Raw genomic sequence first — 21,826 nt, 5'->3', positions numbered from 1 at the left:
CATGTGCCAATGCTAGACTGCTACTAGGTTGTTTATTTATGATTGTAGTGTCATCAGCATAGAGGACGACATCCGCAGGTACACATTCACTCAAATCATTGATCATAATAATGAAAAGTATGGGGCCAAGCACTGACCCTTGCGGGACACCACAATTTACATCTAGGCTGCTTGATTCCTTGTTGTTGCTTACTACATATTGTTTGCGATTTTTCAGGTAACTTTGGAAAATTTTTAAGGCAGAGCCTTCAATTTTATAGTGCTGAAGTTTATTTACTAAAAGCTCGTGAGACACACAGTCAAAGGCCTTGCTGAGGTCACAAAAGGTGACCGCAGCAAGTTCCTTTTCTTCAAAGCAGCCTAGAATTTGTTCCACCAATTTTATTAAGGCATTGGCTGTAGAAAGACCTTTTCTAAAACCAAATTGTGAACTACAGATTAACTTGTTAAACTCCATGTAATGCATAAGCTGCTTGCTGATTATAATTTCTATTACCTTAGATAAGACAGGAACAATTGCAATAGGTCTAAAGTTGTTAAGTTGATCTTTTTTACCCTTTTTAAAAACAGGAATCACCTTAGTAACCTTTAAAATGTTAGGAAATTCACCTTGAGACAGACACTTATTAATTAGAGCAGTAAGAGGAGTGATGTAACAGCAGATGGTATCTTTTACCAGTCTGTTTGAGAAACCAAAATGATCTTTGCTTGACTTATTGGACAACTGTTTAACTACATTTAATACATCATTTTCAGAGACATCATTAAAACTAAAACAAGTTACAGTCTCAGGAACATCTCTACGAACTAAAAAATCTAAAGCACAATGAGTTGTATTTTGACTAGTCAGGGTCTGTTTGATTTATTTTGAAACATTTACAAAATAATTATTAAATTCATCTGGAGTAAAAACATTATTATCAAACCTATGAGTTCCACTTGAACCCTTCTTAGACTTATTTACAATATTCCACAATGATTTAGTTTGGTTTTCTGAACACTTTATTTTTAACATATTTGCCTCCTTTTTGGCTTCTCTTATTTTGTTCCTATAACATGCTTTAAGCCTATTATACCTAGTTCTAAAGAGATTGCAATTTTGCTGTTCACTCCCATTTTTAGCTAGTGAGTAGAGAAAGTCTAGCCTATTCTTTATTTCTCCAAGCTCAGGAGTGTACCAATGTGTACCTCCTGTAGGCCTATTGGGTTTCTTAGTGTTTCCAGGGTTTATTCTAATATGTTTAGTAAAACTTATGTCATAATAATATTTAAAACTATTTACAAAGTTGTTAAAATTCTCATTAATACTTTCGTCAATAAAAACATCAGACCAGCTTTCCTTACTTAACAGATACTTAAACAGATTGATGGTTTTATCATTAATATTTGGCACATTTTTATAGACTAGACAAGGGTTGCTATTAAAATTTGAAACTAACTCTACATTTTTTAACACAAAAAGTTGACCTAAGTGATCACTAACATGGAAGTTTCTTAAGCTAACATTTAACTGATCCCCAAAGGAAGTGAAAACATTGTCTAAACAAGTGTTATGTCGAGTGGGGTCAGTTATTGTGATTTTAAGTCCATACATGGAGCAAAGGTTAACAAAGTTTCCGGCATTCTTGTCCTGGCCTTGAGGCGAAAAGTGAAGGTTGAAGTCTCCGCACACAATTGCATTTCCACTTTTTTTATTAATATGGCTTAACACTTTTTCCATTATATCCATAAAATTGTCATAGTGTCCATTTGGACTTCTGTACACATTAATTAAAACTAAGTTTAGATCTACAAGTTCAATGCAGGCTAGTTCGCAATCCAGTTCAGTGGATAGGCTATTTATTTTTTCAATTACCTTATATTGAGTGGGTGAGAACCTAGAATATATGGCTACTCCACCGTGTATCCTTGAGGAGCGGCAGTAACCATAGGCTAATGAAAGGTTACCAATGTTAGAATATTCATTGAGTTCCTCAGAGGAAAGCCAATGTTCCGATAAACATAGTATATCTAGGTTCAAGTTAATGGCCACTTTTTCAATCAGCGAATGTTTGTTAGTAAGACACTGCACATTTTGATGATAGAAATTAAATAATGAGAGACACTCTGTACTTACCGAGTTCATCATGGTTTTTTCAGGGGCGTGGCACTTACTAAGTTTAAATTTTGCCCATGGTTGGAAGTAGGCAAAGTTACTGTGTCGGCAGATGGTTTTCTGTTTATGAATTTTGATACATACAGGTTGTATGGCCAAAACTCAGGAGAATAAATTTCGTTGAAATATTGGGATGGGATACCTACTTTAAACGAAGAGTACAAGTCTGGTCGCTTTGAGTTGAGCTTATCAACAACATATTTTCCATCTTTCTTATTTGTTAAGTACTGTTCAATGTCCTCACTTTTTGTTTCTGGACTAAAACGAGAAGTAAAAAGGAAAATTGTCTTCTCAATTGTGTTGAGGTTATGTTGGGCAGTGGAATTGCCTGTTATTGACCTCGTTCTTTTTTTGCTTGAGCTTCCATTATTTGTAAGGTTATTTTGGAGTCTTCTTTTCCTATTAGTTGCAATTTCTCTTCGAGTTTTCACTACTTGAAACGGAGGTTCCATTTCCAAGGCTGACGGTGATGCTGAGCGAGAACGAGAACGAGAACGAGAACGGGAACGAGAACTCCGATCCGCTGATCGAGATCCAGATCTATTATTTGAAAAGCTGACGCAATTCATTGTTTGTCCCAGTTCACTTTGAATCGTAGTGGAGTAGTTCTTCTTTATTAAGTGCTGGTTAGCTTTCGGATGACGTAACCTAGGATGGGTACCATTTGTCCTTTGAGGAGGATTTTGGTATTCAGAATGTTCCTGAGCTGGTAAAAAATGTCCATTATTATTTCCTACTGAGCTCGTAACTCCCCCAAGTTTCACCACACCTGAATAAGAACGACTGTCCTTTGTCACCATATCACTAATGGCTTCTGCTTGGTTATCCAAGGCAGCCTTTAACTGGGAGTTTTCCGATTTCAGCATATTGATTTGTTCACTTAGGTCTTTATAATTTTCAGATAGCTGAAAAACCTGGTCAGTTAAAATTTGTATGTGTTCAAAACACTGCCTAAAGCTACTATCTTCATCACTTTTTAAAGTCTTACTCACAGTAGTATCAGTCGATTGTTCAGACCGGCACTTATCACATTTCCAGATAATTTTATTTCCTAAGTCACTGATGTACTGATATTCTTCGGTTAGAATATCCACACATGTACTGTGGTACCACAAATGGCAGTTTCCTTCACATTGAATCGCTCTACTATTTTTACAGACGTTTTTATCGCACACACCACATTTAGTGACATTTCTAGTCGGCGCCATCTTGCGCAATCATATTATATTAGGTATAATTAGTTAAATAGTCATAATATATTATGAAGTTTGGTTTACTTAGTTATAGTAGGTTTTAAGTAAAAATTGTACTAAAATATGATCAATTTTAACATAAATGTGTTAAATAAGACCACACACTCTCCCTTAACTGATTACAATTGGGGCTAGAGATAAAATGAGTGCGGAAGCCACACGAAACTTAAGCAGCAGGTAGAGGGCGAGTCATGTGACCAGCCATACAGTATTCAGCATTATTGCTTTCTTTCTGTGGCTACAAGAATACTGATTCAATGTTTTTTCTAGTCATATCTCGTATTATGAAATCATGTATTTTAAGCACTTCTGTTGATTTTATTCATTATTTTGCAACCCATCCCTAGTATAATTATAATATTCTATGATCACCAGTTTTCCACTTGTAAAATTATAAAAGATATATTACATATCAACAACATCCATCACAACTGGGTAATCACACATTGTTTGCAGAATCAAAATAATCCAATTCTTAATTATACATTCCAATTTACTATAAAATTACTGTACTTCTTGACTTACATTATTTGCTGTATTGATTTATTGCCCTTTACTCTTAAAGTTAATTAACTATTAAAGAAATTCGTAATTAACTAACCAATAACCGAATTGTGCGACCCAAACGCACAAATGCACGCACACTCTGGAGGTACCGTGTACGTTGCGAGAGCCCACTGGGACGCTCCGTAGCTGCCAAGGAGTCCTGTCTTGGAGAGCCTGGCCACAAACAAAGGTTACTGTACACTTTCTGGAGGAAAAAAAATATTATACAAGTCTAATAAAAAATTACTATGCAACTGATAAAATATATATATATATATATACGAGGCATGTTTTTAAAGTAAGTACGTTTTTAAATTACGCCGCCGCAGCGCTGCAGTTGCCGTTTAGCGCATGCGTGTAGTGTAGCTACATTAGTTGGGAAGCCACAGATGCCATTACGACGCCGTTTGATCGAGTCTTCGTTTGTTTACGTGATTTTAAAATGCCGCCGACTATAGAGAATCCCGCCAACTGTGAAACGCATGCTATGATTCGTTTTCTCTGTGCTAAAGGCTTAAAAGCAATTGACATTCATCGTCAAATCAGTGAAGTATATGGTGGAAACATTATGAGTAAAGGAATGGTGCAGAAATGGGTTAGGGCCTTCAAAATGGCCGCACAAACGTTCATGATGAGGAACGAAGTGGGCGACTTTCAGTCATTACAGATGATCTCATTCAAAAAGTGGACTGTAAAGTGAAAGAGTACAGACGGTTCACAATTTCGTCCTTACCTGAAAAATTTCCTGCTGTATCAAGAAGTGTTTTCTACGAAATTGTGTCCGAATGTTTAAATTATCGGAAACTGTGTTCACAGTGGGTACCGAAAATGTTGAATGATGAGCACAAAACCAAACGATTGGGCAGTGCATTGAGCTTTCTCGAGCGTTACAGTAACGAGGGCGATGATTTTTTAAGTCATATCGTTACAGGCGATGAAACGTGGGTAGCCTACGTTACACCAGAATCAAAACAACAGTCAATGGAATGGCAGCATTCAACATCCCCTCGGAAAGTCAAATTCAAGCAAACAATTTCTGCCCAGAAAATCATGTGCACTGTCTTTTGGGACAGACAGGGTGTGTTGTAGGTCAATTTTATGCCTCGCGGTGAAACGTTTAATACAGCCGCGTACTGTGAAACTTTAACACTCTCCCGCTCGCATTGTTTCCAGGCGCTCACGGTGTTTGTAACCTCAATTAATTCGCTCTGCCGGTCGCGCTCGGTCAAAATACGCGGCGCCTCAACTTACATACGTTCTGTCATAGTAATTAACTATAATTATATATATTAATTATTTTACTATATATTGGTTCAATGAAGTTGATTGTACGAGACCAGGGAGGGGGCACACGGACAGCTGGGCGCCGGGTTGTTTGTTGCGCAGTTACTTGGTGAAGGTCATTGTCTGGCTCGCCGTCACTGCCCCTGCCACTGTGATCACTCCGAACTACATCCTCAATGCCACCAACCACTTCACAAAGCTCTGGTACATCACTACACTCACTTGAATCGTCGCAATCACTACTAATAACGAGATCGATTTCACTGTCACGAAGTGTACGACTACAACCCGCCATTGTTTCCGCACAACTAATATAAATAGCAAAATAATGGAATAAATCTACTGTAAAAGTAAAGTAAATGGTCTCCTGATAGCAAACAACCCGTAGTAGTACAAACTATTGCTACTCGAGAGCAGCACTTATCGGCTCTAGTAGATAAAGCAGTGTGTGCCGTTTAGGCTGCAGTGGCTATGTCGTGGCCGTGCCGATTCATGCCTTGCGAGCGGGAGAGGGTTAAAAAAACTGCACTGCGCAATTAAAAAACAAAAGGCGTGGCACGCTGAGTGCAGACATTGTTTTGCTCCACGATAATGCTCGCCCACATTCAGCAAATCGAACGCAAGAGCTCATCACTTCATTTGGCTGGAAACAATTGGACCATCCTCCATACAGTCCCGATGTAGCGCCTAGCGACTACCATTTGTTTCTGTACCTGAAGATGCATTTGGTGGGGAAGTGTCATTCCAACAATGAAGAAGTAAAAAGTCTGTGCAACAGAGGTTGTCCAGTCTGGCGGCAAGCTTCTTTGACGACGGCATACAAAAGCTGGTTCCAAGGTATGACAAGTGCCTTAATATTAATGAAAATTATGTAGAGAAGTATAGGAAAGAATACTCTTTCAGGTAAATAAAGTTTCGTTTGAAAAATTTACTTGTTGATTTTTTTTATATCAAAACGGTACTTTAAAAACATGCCTCATATATATATATATATAAATAAATATATATATAATAAATATATATAAATAAATATATAATATATAAATAAATATATATAAAAAATAAATGTTCAAATATATATATATTTGAACATTTATTTTTGGTTCTTAAAAGTAATTATATATTTTATTTTTGAGGAAAAACACAAAGTAAAAACAGGTAACCAAACCTCATATTTTTTATTTAAACTAATAATGAATTATTTTGTATTCTAAAATATATTACTGAACTTTTATTAATGCAGCACCGCTTTTACATTTTGTAGATAAGGTATTGTGATCATACAGTTAGTTAAAAAGGGTTGCTCTTTAAACCCATTTTCTAATATTTTACTTGAAGTGATGAGACATTTGATACTATTTCTGAATAAAATAAACTTGTTCAATACAAAGAAGGAAACAAGTGCAGAGGTGTGATATCCTGCGGATCCAACCTAATAAGACTGTAACTCATTATTCTGTTACATGCCAAATCTGAAAACTTGGAATACAAGGCTGTATTGCTGGTTTTAATACACTTACTTACAAAAATGAAGAACACAAATGAGGTTTAAAATATACATTGCTAAGGTAAATGCTGGGGTAAAAAGATATTAATCTATTCAATGAAATGTTTGTAAACTGCTAAAATGTTCCACACTAGACTTACACACAAGGTAGTAATGAAAATGCGTTACTATATTAATACATAAATGAATGTAAAATTAAATACTACAAATCTAAAGTAATTAAGTAAGCTAAAAACTTTATAAATTAACCCTCAGAAGAACACATAAAAATGGTTATAACTTATACACTCACATCTTGTAAAAAATGTTCAGATTTTTAAAGTTTTTAATATCATGATAAATTTAAAACTCTACATTGTATTATAAAAATTACACAACAACTAAGAGCTCTCCCCTTAATAAAACATAAGCTTTGGTTTATTATTCACATTAAACTTAAAGTAGATAAAAAGAAAAAGCTTAAATCAGTCTAAATAACTTTGAAATCCTAATATAAAACGTTTATAAATATTAATGAAATAAAAACAAAACTAATATAATGAAACAAATGATAATATGACAGTAAGTGAACAGTGTCTGAGTACTCATATCAGGTTTAAAGTAATAAGTGGATTTTTTCTATTGTGAGTTCTATTTTTTCAACTGAGTAAGCCGACAAAATAATTAGAGAACATGATTTTAGACATTTGTAATTTTTAATATGATTTAAAAAATTAAAAAATTCCATTTTGAGGATTGGAATTTATCCTCTTCTTAGGTATCAAAAATCCCATAAGGAATGAGGTCAAGCAAACACAAACATTAAACAAGTAATGAATATGTGGCAATGAAATTATCCAAGTTATGGATAACAACAAAACAAGTTGTACGTAAAAAGTTTCTAGCATAAACCTGAGGGTCCAGGATAGCTAAAACATGTACCAACTACACCCCTGCACATAACATGTACACTGAACAATACATCTGTCTGTACCCACTCCACTACAGACAATCAGTTTGCAGTAAAATCAAAATGAGCACTTTTTGTGTCAGCCTGACTCATCATTTGTAATTAGGGGGTAGGGTTGGCACTGGTCAGGTAGGGGGAGGAGTAAAAGGTGATAGTGAGTGTTTGAATTTTATAGGCTGAGATTTCTTTGAATTTCATAATTTGTTTAAGTTTCCTAGTTAATTCTTTTATAGTACACCCTAGTGACTGTGCAAACATCCTAGTGAGTACTGGACAGTTAAAAGTACTGAGTATCACTTAGTAAAGAGCAGCAGTGAAGGTGTTAGTAGTATCTAAAGTAGCTTAACTTTAACAAAGGGTTAACTTAATGGTTGATCTGATAATTTTCAGTGTAAAACCTTAAAATGCTGTAGATGGAGCTTATATTGGTCACTGTTAACTTACATTTAAAACATAAAACCAATATTTAAGACTTTTATTGTTTTGTGAGGCCTTTCGATAGCGAGGCTATCTTCTTCAGACACATCACAAAACACATCACTTTTGTGATGTGTTTGAAGAAGATAGCCTCGCTATCGAAGGGCCTCACAAAACAATAAAAGTCTTAAATACTGGTTTTATGTTTTAATGTAAGTTAAAACCTTAAAGTTTACATTGGAAAAAATGTTCATCATGGTTTATTATGTCGACTTCATCCCATTTCATTGATGATTTTCAGGCCACTGAAGAGGAGATGGTTTATGTAATGGCGTGCCAAGTCAACAAGAGTTGGCATTCATTTAAAGGCACGGCTACTCCATCAAATACAAGGACTTATATCAAATACAAATAGTACAGTTTGTTGAACTAATAAAATTTTGTTCTAGCTGTTAAATAAGTCCAAATATCTCAAATTTTATACAAATTGTTTAGTTAGATTTTGTCTTGCAACCACACCCTAAGCCTACTCTACTCTATGTACAATCATGTGGAAATGATTTTAAAACAATTCAAATTATGTCAATATAAGCCATCTAATTATTTACTTACGAGGATCTCCTGTTTAGATGAGTGTCTTTAAGGGCAAATATGTGTATGGTTCCTTTATCACTACAGCAACACAGGAACTCAGAGTTCCTACTAAAGTTTATACTGAAACATACAAATAAACTTTAAATATCCGGTGCCTTACACTAAATACATGAATTATTATGGTTCTTGGATTATTAACACTAAACATATTTAACACATTCTTAAGGCTGGATTTTATACTTGTAAATGAAAATTAATGTATTAAAAACTATGAAACATGAAATGGTCTTGACATTATCTTATAAGTTGCTAACAGTAACAACACTGAACAAAAGGCCATGGTAGAACAATATATATATATATATATATATATATATATATATATATATATATATATATATATATATATATATATATATATAGTTTCTTGTTCTTCAAATGAAGCCAAAAGACACATAACTTATTACCCAATAAGAAAATATGAAAAACTGTATAAAATTATATGATATACATATTATTTCAATTTATAAAATAGTAGCAAATTGTCCAATAGTGCAATATACATAAATTTGATCAATCAATATAAATTATTGCTTTATATATGAAAATAGGATTTAAATAGTAATCACAACACTGCATTATTAGAAAAATCTATAAATATTATTATAAAAAAATACCAAAAATTTTAAGTTGCAATAATATGTTATAACTTTGAAAATAATTTACAACAATCATGTTATTTGATACATGAAAAAAAAAATGTTTTTGCTAAACCAACAATTTTATCACATAGCATGAAATCAGTGCTTTATATTGATAAAAACAAAGCGTTGTATATTACATGTTGTAAATGTTTATTCTTACCTGAATAAAGGTTGAAAGATAGGTGTAAAACACCACAGTGTTAAAATTCAAACAACTTGTATTTAAAAATTAGTTAATAACTATTTGGGATAGTTTAGTTCATTGGGAACATATTTGTGAGGTTTAAAGTTCAATTTGATGGTTAAATTCATCATAGAAGTGATGGTGATAACAGCTAGATACAAGTGAACCTCTAGAGGAACTCTAAATGAGTTGCTGGGATAATTTTGAAGAAGTCTATTTTGAATGAAGATGAGAATATTCATATCTTAACCCTTTTAACCCCGACGTCCGTACTACACGGACGTCGTAAAAATGGCGTCAACTCCCGACGTCCGTATAGTGCGGACGTGCACTTTTTATTACTTTACTGGCCACCTATTTCACCAAATGCTTTGAAATTTCACAGACTTGTGCACAAAGATATTTTGCATCGAAATATATTAGTTTGTAATGGTTTGACTTCGTATTTTGTCAGTCTGTGACTGAGCAATTGCAGTTCGTCTCGACTGACTGCTCACGCTTGTTGCAGACAGCTGTATATCACGTGGTTGTGAATATTCCGTTTTCTTCACAGTTTTAGGTTAAAGCAGTATAAAGTACGGCAGTTAAAGTTTAGTTTATTATTTGTTTTATTTCAAAATGAGTAAAAGACATCGTTCAAAGTCTCCCGTAAGTGAAAATACAATAATTAGTAACCTAGTTGCAAATGGTGTGGATGTGATTAGTGACGACGATTTGAGTGATGGATATCTTAAAAATTTACATTTTGTAGTGATGTAAATATTGTTTTAAAACTTTTTTAAAATTTAGATTATGAACAGTTTTAGTTATTTTGTCAGAAATAACTTTGGTTTTATGTTTATTTTAAGTACTGTGAATTTCAAAGGTCTTGTTACATTGCCTTGCCCAGAAATGGCAAAAAGAAAAATTTACACGGCTTTACAAAAATTGATGTTACTCAATTTGTAAATAAGGTAGGCCTATAATTTTTGTTTCCTTTTATTAAGGATTAAATATATCATAAATTAAATGGGTATTTTTGTGTCAAATATTTTTTTATCTATATGGTTTCCATGATCAAACTTGAATTTTTTTCATTTTTATTTATTTTTTATATATGTATATGCATTTAAAAAAATTTACTTTCAAAATAATAATTTTATTTGTATATTTCTGTAAGCTACATGTATAAAGAAGTAAAACAAAAAAAGAATTACCTAAATATCTTAAAAAATAACTGAGTTATGAATTTTTTACAAAACCCTTACATTTTGTCTGAAAATGGCTTGGGATTTCTGGCACATCACTTGATTTAATGGCCGGGGTTAAAAGGGTTAACAATGTTTAATTTCCTTAACCACATATTCTGAGGTGAGAAATAGGGGTGGGTAGGGGGTATCTGTTTCTATCTTGATTATTACACTATTACAATGGTTTAAATGGGTTACAGCATTGTAAATGAGGTAATGATTAAATGAAGTAGTAGTTAGTAGTTTATCATCTAAAATTATTTCAATCTAAAAAATTCTATTGTAAATATTATCCTATCCGATTACTCAATAAAAATATAATTCAAAATAGTGATAAAAGTAGGCTGAGCGTTAGTGAAGCATATCCCTCAGGAGGCTGGCAAAATAACTCTCCATTTGTTTACACAATAGCCCGACACATTGAGCTATAGACTTGACATTTTCCAAAATGCTTTATTTCTATATATACATTGTGTCTGATGATTTTGCATGTCCCTCAATAGAGTTTGGGTAAGCAACACAGACTATTACTTTAGCTAAGCCTAACTATCCGGAGCCTATCACAAGAACAAATTGAGCTCGTAGAATTGTAATTTTTCATATTTTGCCATCACTCACAGAGCTGTTAAAATTCCTCTTCTGATTATTTTTCTGTTTGTCTCTGTCTTTCAGAGGAAATCTCAAATATAAATTTAACTATAGACTCTAGTAATTTTGCAAAGAACTCTATTTCTACATGGACAAGATAAGTTTGATGATTGTTCATAATTCTCCATGGAATTCAGGTGAGCTGTATGATAGCAAAATTTTTTAGTTCACAGGATATCTAAAAAATTAAACAGAGCTATGCATTACATTTCATTTTTGCATAAATAAAATTGAGTTCAATGACGGTCCATGTCATTCCATCGGATTTGATTCATGTTACTGAAGGTTAACCGTCTCCAATATAACTTGAGAGTGTACTGAACTATAATCTGTTTCAATTGAAACTGTATTTCTGTATACAAAAGATAGAGTTGGATAATGTTGCAAGTATTTTTATGGGATTTGGCTGAACACACTGAGAATGAATTAAGCCTACAGATGAAGCCGTTACGACACCTAGTGTGACACTCTCCTTCTTTGTTTAATTAAAACACGACTATTTCTAGGAGAACAAGGATATTTACAACCAGAGGAAATTTACAATTAATATAGTATATATATTGGAAATACAGAATTTAATTAAGGATGTTACATACCAGTATAGTGTAGCTGGGTCGGAGCCACGCCTCAGTTCGACAAGTAGTATCCTGCGTGTTGTGTCCCACACACGTATGAGTGTGCCCTTGTCAGAGGCAGTGGCCACCATCGTACCTTGGTGATTGAGAGCTAGACAAGCCAGTTCCCCCTGGTGGGCATTTATGGTCACTGGAGCACTGGACATGCCTGCCTCCGTAGCTGCTAGATCCTAAAATAGTAAAAAAATCCTTTTTTAAGTGTCATGAAGGAACCTTTTTTTAAGTGTAAGTAAATGGTTTTTCTTGTTTACTAATCAATTTGTTTAATAATTTAAAAACTTACAGCACTAAAAATAGGTTCAAATTTTTTTCATTAAAGATTTGTATAAAATTATGTTTTATAATATTTTACACAATGAACAATTAATAAATTATTAATAAATCATTTCTTTACTAAGGAAAATATTATGATCTTACTAACCCTAGTTAAATTATTTATTCTGAAGCAGAAAGAGCCCGCCTAATCTAACTTTGACAAAACAGTACTGAAGTTTGATTCAAAGGGCGCATAAGGCCGTAATATGCAATTCATAATATATTCACAGAAAAATGTTCAGTACGATTACACAAGACTTATATTTCTGAAGCAACCCTCAAACATATGTTATTGATTTGTTTATCACAGGTTATCCCTTGCTCTAGACAATATCCAGAAACTTAATGCTTCAATTAATTCTTCATCCATCATTACAGCATGTAAACTCTGTAGAATGTATGATGATCAGGATGAAACTGCCGAACACTTGCTCTCTGATTTTCCTACAATAGCAAGGAAGCGGTATGCCATCTTTGGTAGCTTGGACAAGGGTGGTGAATTTCCTCAGGAGGACCTGATAGGTTGTTTTTGGCGATTGTGGAACTGCTGAAATCATAGATTGGTAGGCCTCATGGTGTGCTTCCGGGGTACGCAAAAGGCCCTTGAGGCTTAAGTGCATGGCAGTAGGCCGCCCCATAGAAGAAGAAGAAAATGTCTTGACTTTGCTAAAGATTCACAAAAATGGATTTTGAGTTGTTTGTGTGAAGTTTCAATCAGAGAAATTTGTTTAGTTAATAAATAGAATTATATATAATGTAATTTACTTGTAAAATCGGTTTTTTTAATCACATAAGAAATTAAATAAAAAACAATGATACTACCAGGACAGCATACTTCTCTCTTTTTGAATCTCATCTGAGGTACGGACTACTCGTGTGGGGCAACTCCTCAGTAAGAAACAGGGAGCGGGTTCTGGTTCTACAGAAGAAAGCAATTCGAATTCTTGTGGGACTGACTCCTCAAGACTCATGCCGTCAGGCATTTGGAGAACTAGCGATCTTGACAGCTGTCTCACTCTACATCTGCGAGACCATCTGCTTCACAATAGCTCAGAAACCTGACCAGCTAGGTGACACACACAGCTATGACACCAGAAACGCCTATGACTATGCCCTCCCCACACACCACCTGACCCTATTTGAAAAGAAACCTACATACATGGGGAGAAAACTTTTCAATCAACTTCCAGAGGATCTCAAGAGACGCAGAGATGAGAAGTACTTCAAGACAGCACTTAAGGCCTGGCTGCTGCAGAAACCATATTACACCCTAGAAGAATTTTTAAATACCTGATTGTACAACTAAATTATATTGACACAATTCTGTACTCCATGTATACGAATAAAGATTTTTGTATTCTGTATATAACTGAGTAGGAACAATAAAAAATATATTACACATTATATTGGCAGTTCCAGAATTTTATACCAAAATGATATATACTCTGTTTAAAATTTGTTATTAAAGATGTATGATCTGAATGAAGAGTATGATTCAACATTTGCCATTGATATATATTGCAGAAAATATAATACTACATTTCAAGGATATCATCTTTTTCAGGTGTAAAAAACCCTAATACAGTAAAAAAAACTAAAAATTGTGGCAATGGACTGCCTCTCAAAGTACATTTACCAGTACAAGTAATGATACCATTCATAACCCCAAGAACGGAGTCGTCAAAGTCCACACCATCTGAATTAGCAATGCTATTTATTGCCAATATTTTCACCAAGTATGTCAATATTTATAAAGTTTAGAAAAACTTAATTTAGTACAAACTAATAAAACTATTCAAAAAGTTAAAAAAAGGAAACACCCATTGAGTGGGCACAAGAAAGCTTGAGTTTAAAACAAGCTTTAATTAATGACAGTATTCTCGCTATGGATGTTTCAAAAAGCAAGCCAACACAGAACAAACAAAGGAATAGCTGTATTGATTGATACTCCCAAATGTTTGGTTTGCACATTGGTAGACATCAGTAGCCAGAAAAAGTGACTTTCCCCTACTATTATAGCCTCTAATATTTTAAAATATAGTTTGCAGAATAACTCGCTTATGATGTTCAAAGGGTTAACTTTTTGTGTCTTACCTGTCAATGGTGGAGATAGCATTAAGTTGATGCTATTAATTCAGTATAGGAATAAAATAACTACTGACTTGGGTGTTAACATAAATATAATGATTAGTAAGGAGTATAGTAAGTATTAAATGTAAATAATACACATTTTCACAATTTAAACATTTAGCAGATAGTTGTTGTATTTAGAATAAACTACTAAGATCAACCAAGAATTCTGCACACAATCACCATGTAATCCCTGACCAGCCAACACTCACCAAGAGCTGTACACTTCCCTGCTTGTGACCAGGGAATGCTAATATTTGTCGCTCGGCTGTCATAACCGGACTGACCTCAACCAGTCCTAGCTCGTTCTTGCGTGTCTCCAACGTAAAAAGACGTTGTATTGGTGATGGAAATGAGAAGACATTTATTTCATTGGATGTTGCCACTATAACCCTGCAATATTTAACTTAAATTAGATCTGATCAATCTAAAATAGTAAATATATTTACCAGGTGATTGTTGAAGGATACATTTTATTTTTTTAAACAGTCTTAAGAATATTTAAACAGCAATGATTTTTGTTGAGAGATTATATAACATAAACATAAAATATCCCCTCTGGTTCAGTCAGAAGAAAGGTAGATTCCTGTGTGAATGTTATCTCGAATTGCCAAACTGAAGATACATTTTTAGTTTAGCCGAGTAAGACTTCGTTATGACACAATGTTATTAGGTTATGAATTAATATTGGTAGTTTACACACAGTAATTGATGTTGCAAAGAAGAAAAAAAATTGACAGTGAAAGTAGAAATAACACATTATTTATAGTCAAAAAATCCACAGAACATCACAGTATGATTAAACTAGATAAATAAGCTTTGGCTTCTCACACACGTACATAATCATCATATAAGGATAACATAAGCTTTAAAACAACAGTTAAATATTAAAACACGCAACAATTCTTTACACATTAAATCGATAACATATTCTACTATCTTGTATTATTACATTAGACCTAATAATATCCTGTCTTTAATATGTTTACAACAGTTTTCCTAATGATGTCTGATGAGGATTATTCCATTTATAAGGATTGCTGAAGAATAATACATCCTAACAATTCTAAGAAAATATTATTATATTGTATTGTTAAGGAGTTGAAATTAGATTCAACTGCAAACAATTTTTTCAAGTCGATTTGAGTACTTTAAAAATAAATCAAAGTGTGTCTTCAAGTAGTGTGCAATCAAACATTTTTATTAAAAATTATTTACAAAATTTGAGAGAGTTCGAGATCACCTTTCAACAGTTGTACACAATGACTAGTTCAAAACTATTCTCTCATAAATTATTTCATAAAATTACAAGTGGATTTCTTTTGTTGGATTGTAAAAAAATTTTTGTAAGAAAAGTTTTTAGTTTTTTTTGTCATCAAAGAATTATTTTGTAACAATGAAGTATAAGACATTTTCTACTAAATATCTTAGGTAGTTTATAAACAGGTGATTGTTGTACAGTTTTGAACAGAAAAATAATGAATGGGTGTCCTGAACTCTGAATAATCACATGACAATAAGTTTCAATATATAAGTTAAAACTAATTAGATTATTATTATTAAACTTTTGCTTAACACCTGCAGCTTGTACCACACGTGAAAGTTACAAAAATGTTTTGCTGTGACAATCAAATTTTTTAAAACCACACCCATTGGTAATAGTGATGATTCAAATATGCCATTTAGCATCATTGTATTATTTTTAAGGCTTTATAATTTCTTTTAGTCTTAATTTAGCATATCATCCTACAGTATTCACAATTTATTTTGTTTATTTCAGTCTCTTTGTCCAATATAAACTATATGGCAAAAATATATGGCAAACAACAATTGTAGACAGTGAATGGCAAAAGGAATTTTAAGCATAGTTTATATTAATTGTATTGTGAAAGAAAGAACAAGTCCTGACTGCATAGATGTTCACTTTTGTGCTATGATTTTGCCAGTTAATGACAATTAGACTTGTGAAAGTAGGACAGTGAGTTAGTTAAACACATGCATTTTATCATCTAGGTTGATGAGATAACCAACCATTTTGTGGGGCTTTTGAACACAATATATCTAAATAACTTTTCATGTCTAAACTTTAATTGGAATATTAAATACAAAATTGTTTATTTTTTGGATTATGAAGTTTTTCTAGAAAAACACATTTTAAAGATAAAAACGTGTTGAGTACTGACAAAATGAATGATCTACGACCTTCACGTCACACACTATTACACAGTGAATTAAAGATAATATGGAACATCAAACATAAACATAACATCATTTATATCAAACACAACAATTGGAACTTCATAAAAGGTGAAAAATACAATCTGTATGAATTGCTTAATATCTTCACTGTGTGTAACTGCAAGTTGGATCTACGGTTGATGTTGTCAATTTGCTACTTGCTCATCCAATGTCACCAGTACTCCGTACCACAAGCACCCATGCATGCCGTGTGACATGAACGCCTAGTGTTTGTGTTGGCCCTGGCCAGTCTGACTAGCAGTGTTTGCCCAGGACGACGTACAAATACTACAATAACTCGCTGACAGCCACTAATAATGATGGTGTCTTGGTGGTTTGTGAATGTAAAACCGTACTGAAAATATAATTTATGATTTTTGCAGTAGTAGATCAATACTTGTAACGTAATAATAAAATTTTGCCGGTTATAGTAGCTATCTAATTTTATAAACTTTTTCCTGATTTTAATTCTAAAACTTCTTTAACTAATTTAAAAAAATAATGAACCAGGCCCCCTTGGGTATGACAGCCTCTCACCCCTCTCTTCAAGTGGCCGCATTGCGCTGTTAACAATTTTATTCCCAAGTCACACAGTATAGTGTTCTATAGTATATTTTTGAACAAAGCAGTACAGATACTTTGTGTAACCTGTTGAAAGAGTGAATGTGTTAATAATAATCTTTCTTGTCGCTGCATATGATGAAATTGTGAACCTATTCATTCTTACTGGACACTCAGCGGAGTATGTCACAAACTAGCAGTGATCTGAATTGTATGTGACACTGCTGTAGGTCTCCCCATAAGGTTATACTATACAGTATCTGACTATCTAAGTGACATTTTGGCTGGTTAAAGTAAATACACGTCACAATGGCATATATTGTTAAAAATTACAGTATTTTCAGAGGTATATGTTTCTATTTAGCAGTGATTTGAACTATTTAACACTGTTAGTGGTCTTCATAAGTATAAAGAAACATTTTATTTGCTAGAAAAGCAGAATCAGTATTAAACATTGTTGTTTTTTAAGAATAAAATATATTCAGCAACCTCCATGTGATTCTTCCTGTTGCCATGTTAACAATACAACCCTTTCACAGCATAAGAGAATATGTCCTTGTCCCCACCAGGGATTTATTTTAAAAATTTAGTCTTCATACTATTTTCTCACTCTTCCCTTTCTGCATCAATTTATTTATTTTATTTCAAGATACCATAGTCAGTATTATGTTAAAATAAACTAATGAAATAAACTATTTTGAATTATGGAATAAACTATTTTGAATTCTAATGTAATGGAACTGCTATAGTGAAAAAGGAATGTACACTGTGTATACACATAATGAAATAGTTTTGAAACAATCCTGTTATTGCTTTAAAGTTATTAATAAGTAAAATAAAGGGAATAAAATATGCACTTACTTGTCTTTTCTTAATCTCACAGCTTTTACCGGGGAAGTAAATGTTAATTCATAAACAAATTTCTTTTCTTGGTCATTGTATATAAGTACAGTATTATTGGCAAATTTTGGACGATTTCCTCCTGAGACAACTGCGAAGTAATTTGTTCTGTACAACATCTCACACTGTGACAGGCTGCCCATCAGATCCAGGTCTGTCAACAAAGCAGGTCATAAACTTAGAACAGTTTAATACGCAGATATAAGTTTGTTGGATAATTAGTATGAGCAATGATGATTTTATGAGACAAAAATGTAGTCCATTGGCATGCAAATTTTTATGGTGTTTTATCACCTAGAAATTCTTATTTTCCATGGTTATATAAGCACATTGCAATATACAGGGTGAGTGGCTCTTGGTGTGACAAAATTGTTTGTGTTATAATGCAATGTAAATGTGATACAATGGTGGTTATAAAAAAGTCTAACTCCAAAAATTAGGTCTGAAATGAATTATTTTCAGTTTTTCTAATAAATCCGTGTTTTTGTACGTAAATCTGATATTTCTCAACAACGTATAGACATATGTGAGCAAAACTACACAATTTTTAGATTCTCCGTTAAAATTTTCGATTGAAAAAGTTATCGGTTCAATCGTAAGAAAAGAAAATTTAGCTTCAGGTCGATTTAAATGCCCAAGCTGCTAAGTTTCAGAAAAACTGAAATATCATTGAACCCCATATTTTTATCAAATCCTGTACACAAGAATGTGTCAAATGAATATTAAAAACTTTGCCATTTAATAGGCTTTAAAATGGTATGCCATATGACCATAGTTAAGTATTCGGTTACCTACTGTTATTGGTTTGAATATTAAAAAACACGCAAGCTACAACCAACGACAGATTTGTAGTCTAGGAGCATAATCAATTGCTTTCAGACCTTGAACAGGCGTAAAATGGTTTGTAAGACCAGTGTCCACATAAAATTACTTCTACCCTCCAATAAACTATTTTTTTCTACTCAATTTAATCAAGTGTAGGCTGCCATGGAGTTCACTACTCGAGAATACGCTGATATCCACTTTATTTACGGGTTTTGTGATGGAAATGCGCGTGCTGCCCAAAGAGAGTATCAAGCTCGCTACCCTGATCGCCGACTTCCCAGTCATTCTGTGTTCTCAAGACTCCAACGTCTTGTGGAGGGAGGTACAGTTTCACAAAAGACCTAACGAAGTAGGACACATAGTTTCATGATGTAGGATTAGATGAAGTAGTTCTAAATTCAGTACGGAATGATCCATAAGTTAGTAGTAGATAACTTGCTAGAGACGTAGGTTTTTGGAAATGTTGCATAAGAAATAAGTTCCATCCATACCATTTTACGCCTGTTCAAGGTCTGATAGCAACTGATTATGCTCCTAGAGTACAAATCTGTCGTTGGTTGCTAAACAGAGACATAGAGCATCGTCATTTTCATCGAAAAATCGTTTGGACTGATGAGTCATTGTTTACAAGAGCAGGAATTGTCAAATGTCATAATATGCACCACTGGGATCAACAAAACCCACACCGGATAAAGGAATAATCCTTTCAAACGCGTTTTAGTATTAATGTTTGGTTTGGAGTCTTAGGCGACCAAACTGATTGGCCCTCACATATTTGATGAAACTGTAAATGGAACAACCTACTTAGATTTTTTGGCAACATGACCTACCTAACCTTCTAGAACAATTTGAACAATGTTGAAAGAGACGAGCTTATATTCCAGCAGGATGGAGCCCCTCCACATTTTTAATGCAACAGTACGTCAACGGCTGACTGAAAACTATCCCGAGTGGATTGGATTTGGGGGGGGGAACTGTCGCATGGCCTGCCCGATCTCCCGATCTTACACCTCTTGACTTTTTTGTGTGGGGGTTTTTAAGCAGGAAGTTTATTCCACCCCAGTAAACTCAGAAAAAAATTACGAGGGAGAATGGGTCTGGCTGCTCAAAGGCTTCGAGAATAACTGTCTTTTGAAATGACCGCAGGAGCAATGAGAAAGCGAGCAAGAGCTTGTGTGAGAAAAGAAGGTCGCCATTTTGAGAATGAACTGCAATGATGTGACTTTTAATGTTTTAATGTTTAAACTGCTTTACTTTTTTTTAAATATTCAATTCCTTGTTTTATGAGGCAGTTTTATAAAACATAAAAATTAAGTACAGATGTTATTAAATTGTTTAAATATTTTTGTAGCTTGCGTGTTTTTTTAATATTCAAACCAATAAACAGTAGGTAACCGAATACTTAACTATGGTCATATGGCATACCATTTTAAAAGCCTATTAAATGGCAAAGTTTTTAATATCACTTGACACATTCTTGTGTACAGGGTGTGGTAAAAATATGGGGTTCAATGATATTTCAGTTTTTCTGAAACTTAGCAGTTTGGGCATTTAAATCGACCTGAAGCTAAATTTTCTTTTCTTACCGTTTGAACCGATAACTTTTTCAAATCGAAAATTTATCGGAGAATCTAAAAATTGTGTAGTTTGCTCACATACGTCTATAAGTTGCTGAGAAATATCAGATTTACGTACAAAAACACGGGTTTTTTAGAAAAACTGAAAATAATTCATTTCAGACCAAATGTTTGGAGTTAGACTTTTTTATAACCACCATTGTATCACATTTACATTGCATTATAACCCAAAAAATTTTGTCACACAAAGAGCCACTCACCCTGTATAGTTCTATAGAATATAACGTTCAAGATTAACAATATTTAAAAGCTTTCATGCTATTAAAACATGCCATTTTCCACTACACTGACTACAGCTGTATCACATTATGGTGATTGTCAAAACAACAACAAAGTATACCAGCTGGCTGCGATTCAAAATGTAATACAGCAGACAGTTATACCAATAGAAACATTGAATATATGATGGGGAAAATGAGAAAGAGTTTACAGCCTGTTAAGTGCTGATACCTAACAGACTAATGTATATACAATTTATATAATCGAGTTTCATGGAGAGATTTTCTCGTTACAGCACGATTATGTTACACTATTTCCAGCGGTTAACACTTATCATGCTAATGGCATAATAAAGCTTGTTCTGCAAATAATATAAGCTATAAAATTTAATTTATATTTACTAACATCAGGAGGGTAATAAAAAATTATTACAAATGACTGTTGGAACATTATAAATTTAGAATTGCTTAGTTACATATCAAACTTTTAATATTATGAAGTATAGTTTGGATACATGAATGTTCATCTTTCCATTATGCAAAAACTACTTAACTGATTCAACTTTTGGCTCTACTTTAACCCATTGAATAGTAGGTTTTTTGCACAGTAGTCATGAGCATATGAGCTATAATTTTAAAAATTACTCTTTTTAAAATAATTTTTAATTTTTAAACAATTAAAAAAAATACTAACAACGAGCAGTAAAAGGTTAAAGCTGTCATGAAGTGAGGAAACATTTGATTATGTTTTAAGTCTGAAATGGAATGGAAGAATTCCCATATAAAAATTTGAGGTTTCAGTATAAAATATTAAATATATTTAATGTAATGAAAGTAACTAAAACCCTTTAAAATAAAACTTTTTATTACATACACGTGTTTCGGTTTTTAACCATC

General features: G+C 33.3%; 1 protein-coding gene across 1 annotated transcript in view; it reads right to left on the bottom strand.

Moving 5' to 3' along the window:
- Positions 1 to 3,989: 3,989 nt before the first annotated feature.
- LOC124357439 (WD repeat domain phosphoinositide-interacting protein 4-like) overlaps positions 3,990 to 21,826 on the bottom strand; it is a 36,125-nt gene continuing 18,288 nt past the window's right edge. The window contains exons 3-7 of the mRNA XM_046809249.1: positions 18,211 to 18,403; positions 14,763 to 14,943; positions 12,067 to 12,275; positions 8,724 to 8,825; positions 3,990 to 4,128 (exon numbers count right to left, since the gene is read on the bottom strand). Coding sequence (XP_046665205.1) covers positions 4,005 to 4,128; positions 8,724 to 8,825; positions 12,067 to 12,275; positions 14,763 to 14,943; positions 18,211 to 18,403 — 809 coding nt within the window. The 3' untranslated portion in view covers positions 3,990 to 4,004. The remainder of the gene's footprint in view (positions 4,129 to 8,723; positions 8,826 to 12,066; positions 12,276 to 14,762; positions 14,944 to 18,210; positions 18,404 to 21,826) is intronic.

Source organism: Homalodisca vitripennis, chromosome 3, assembly GCF_021130785.1.
Source record: "Homalodisca vitripennis isolate AUS2020 chromosome 3, UT_GWSS_2.1, whole genome shotgun sequence".
In the NCBI taxonomy this organism is placed as follows: domain Eukaryota; kingdom Metazoa; phylum Arthropoda; class Insecta; order Hemiptera; family Cicadellidae; genus Homalodisca; species Homalodisca vitripennis.
The sequence above is the reverse complement of the archived record's forward strand: the minus strand, read 5'-3'. Positions and strand labels throughout refer to the sequence as shown.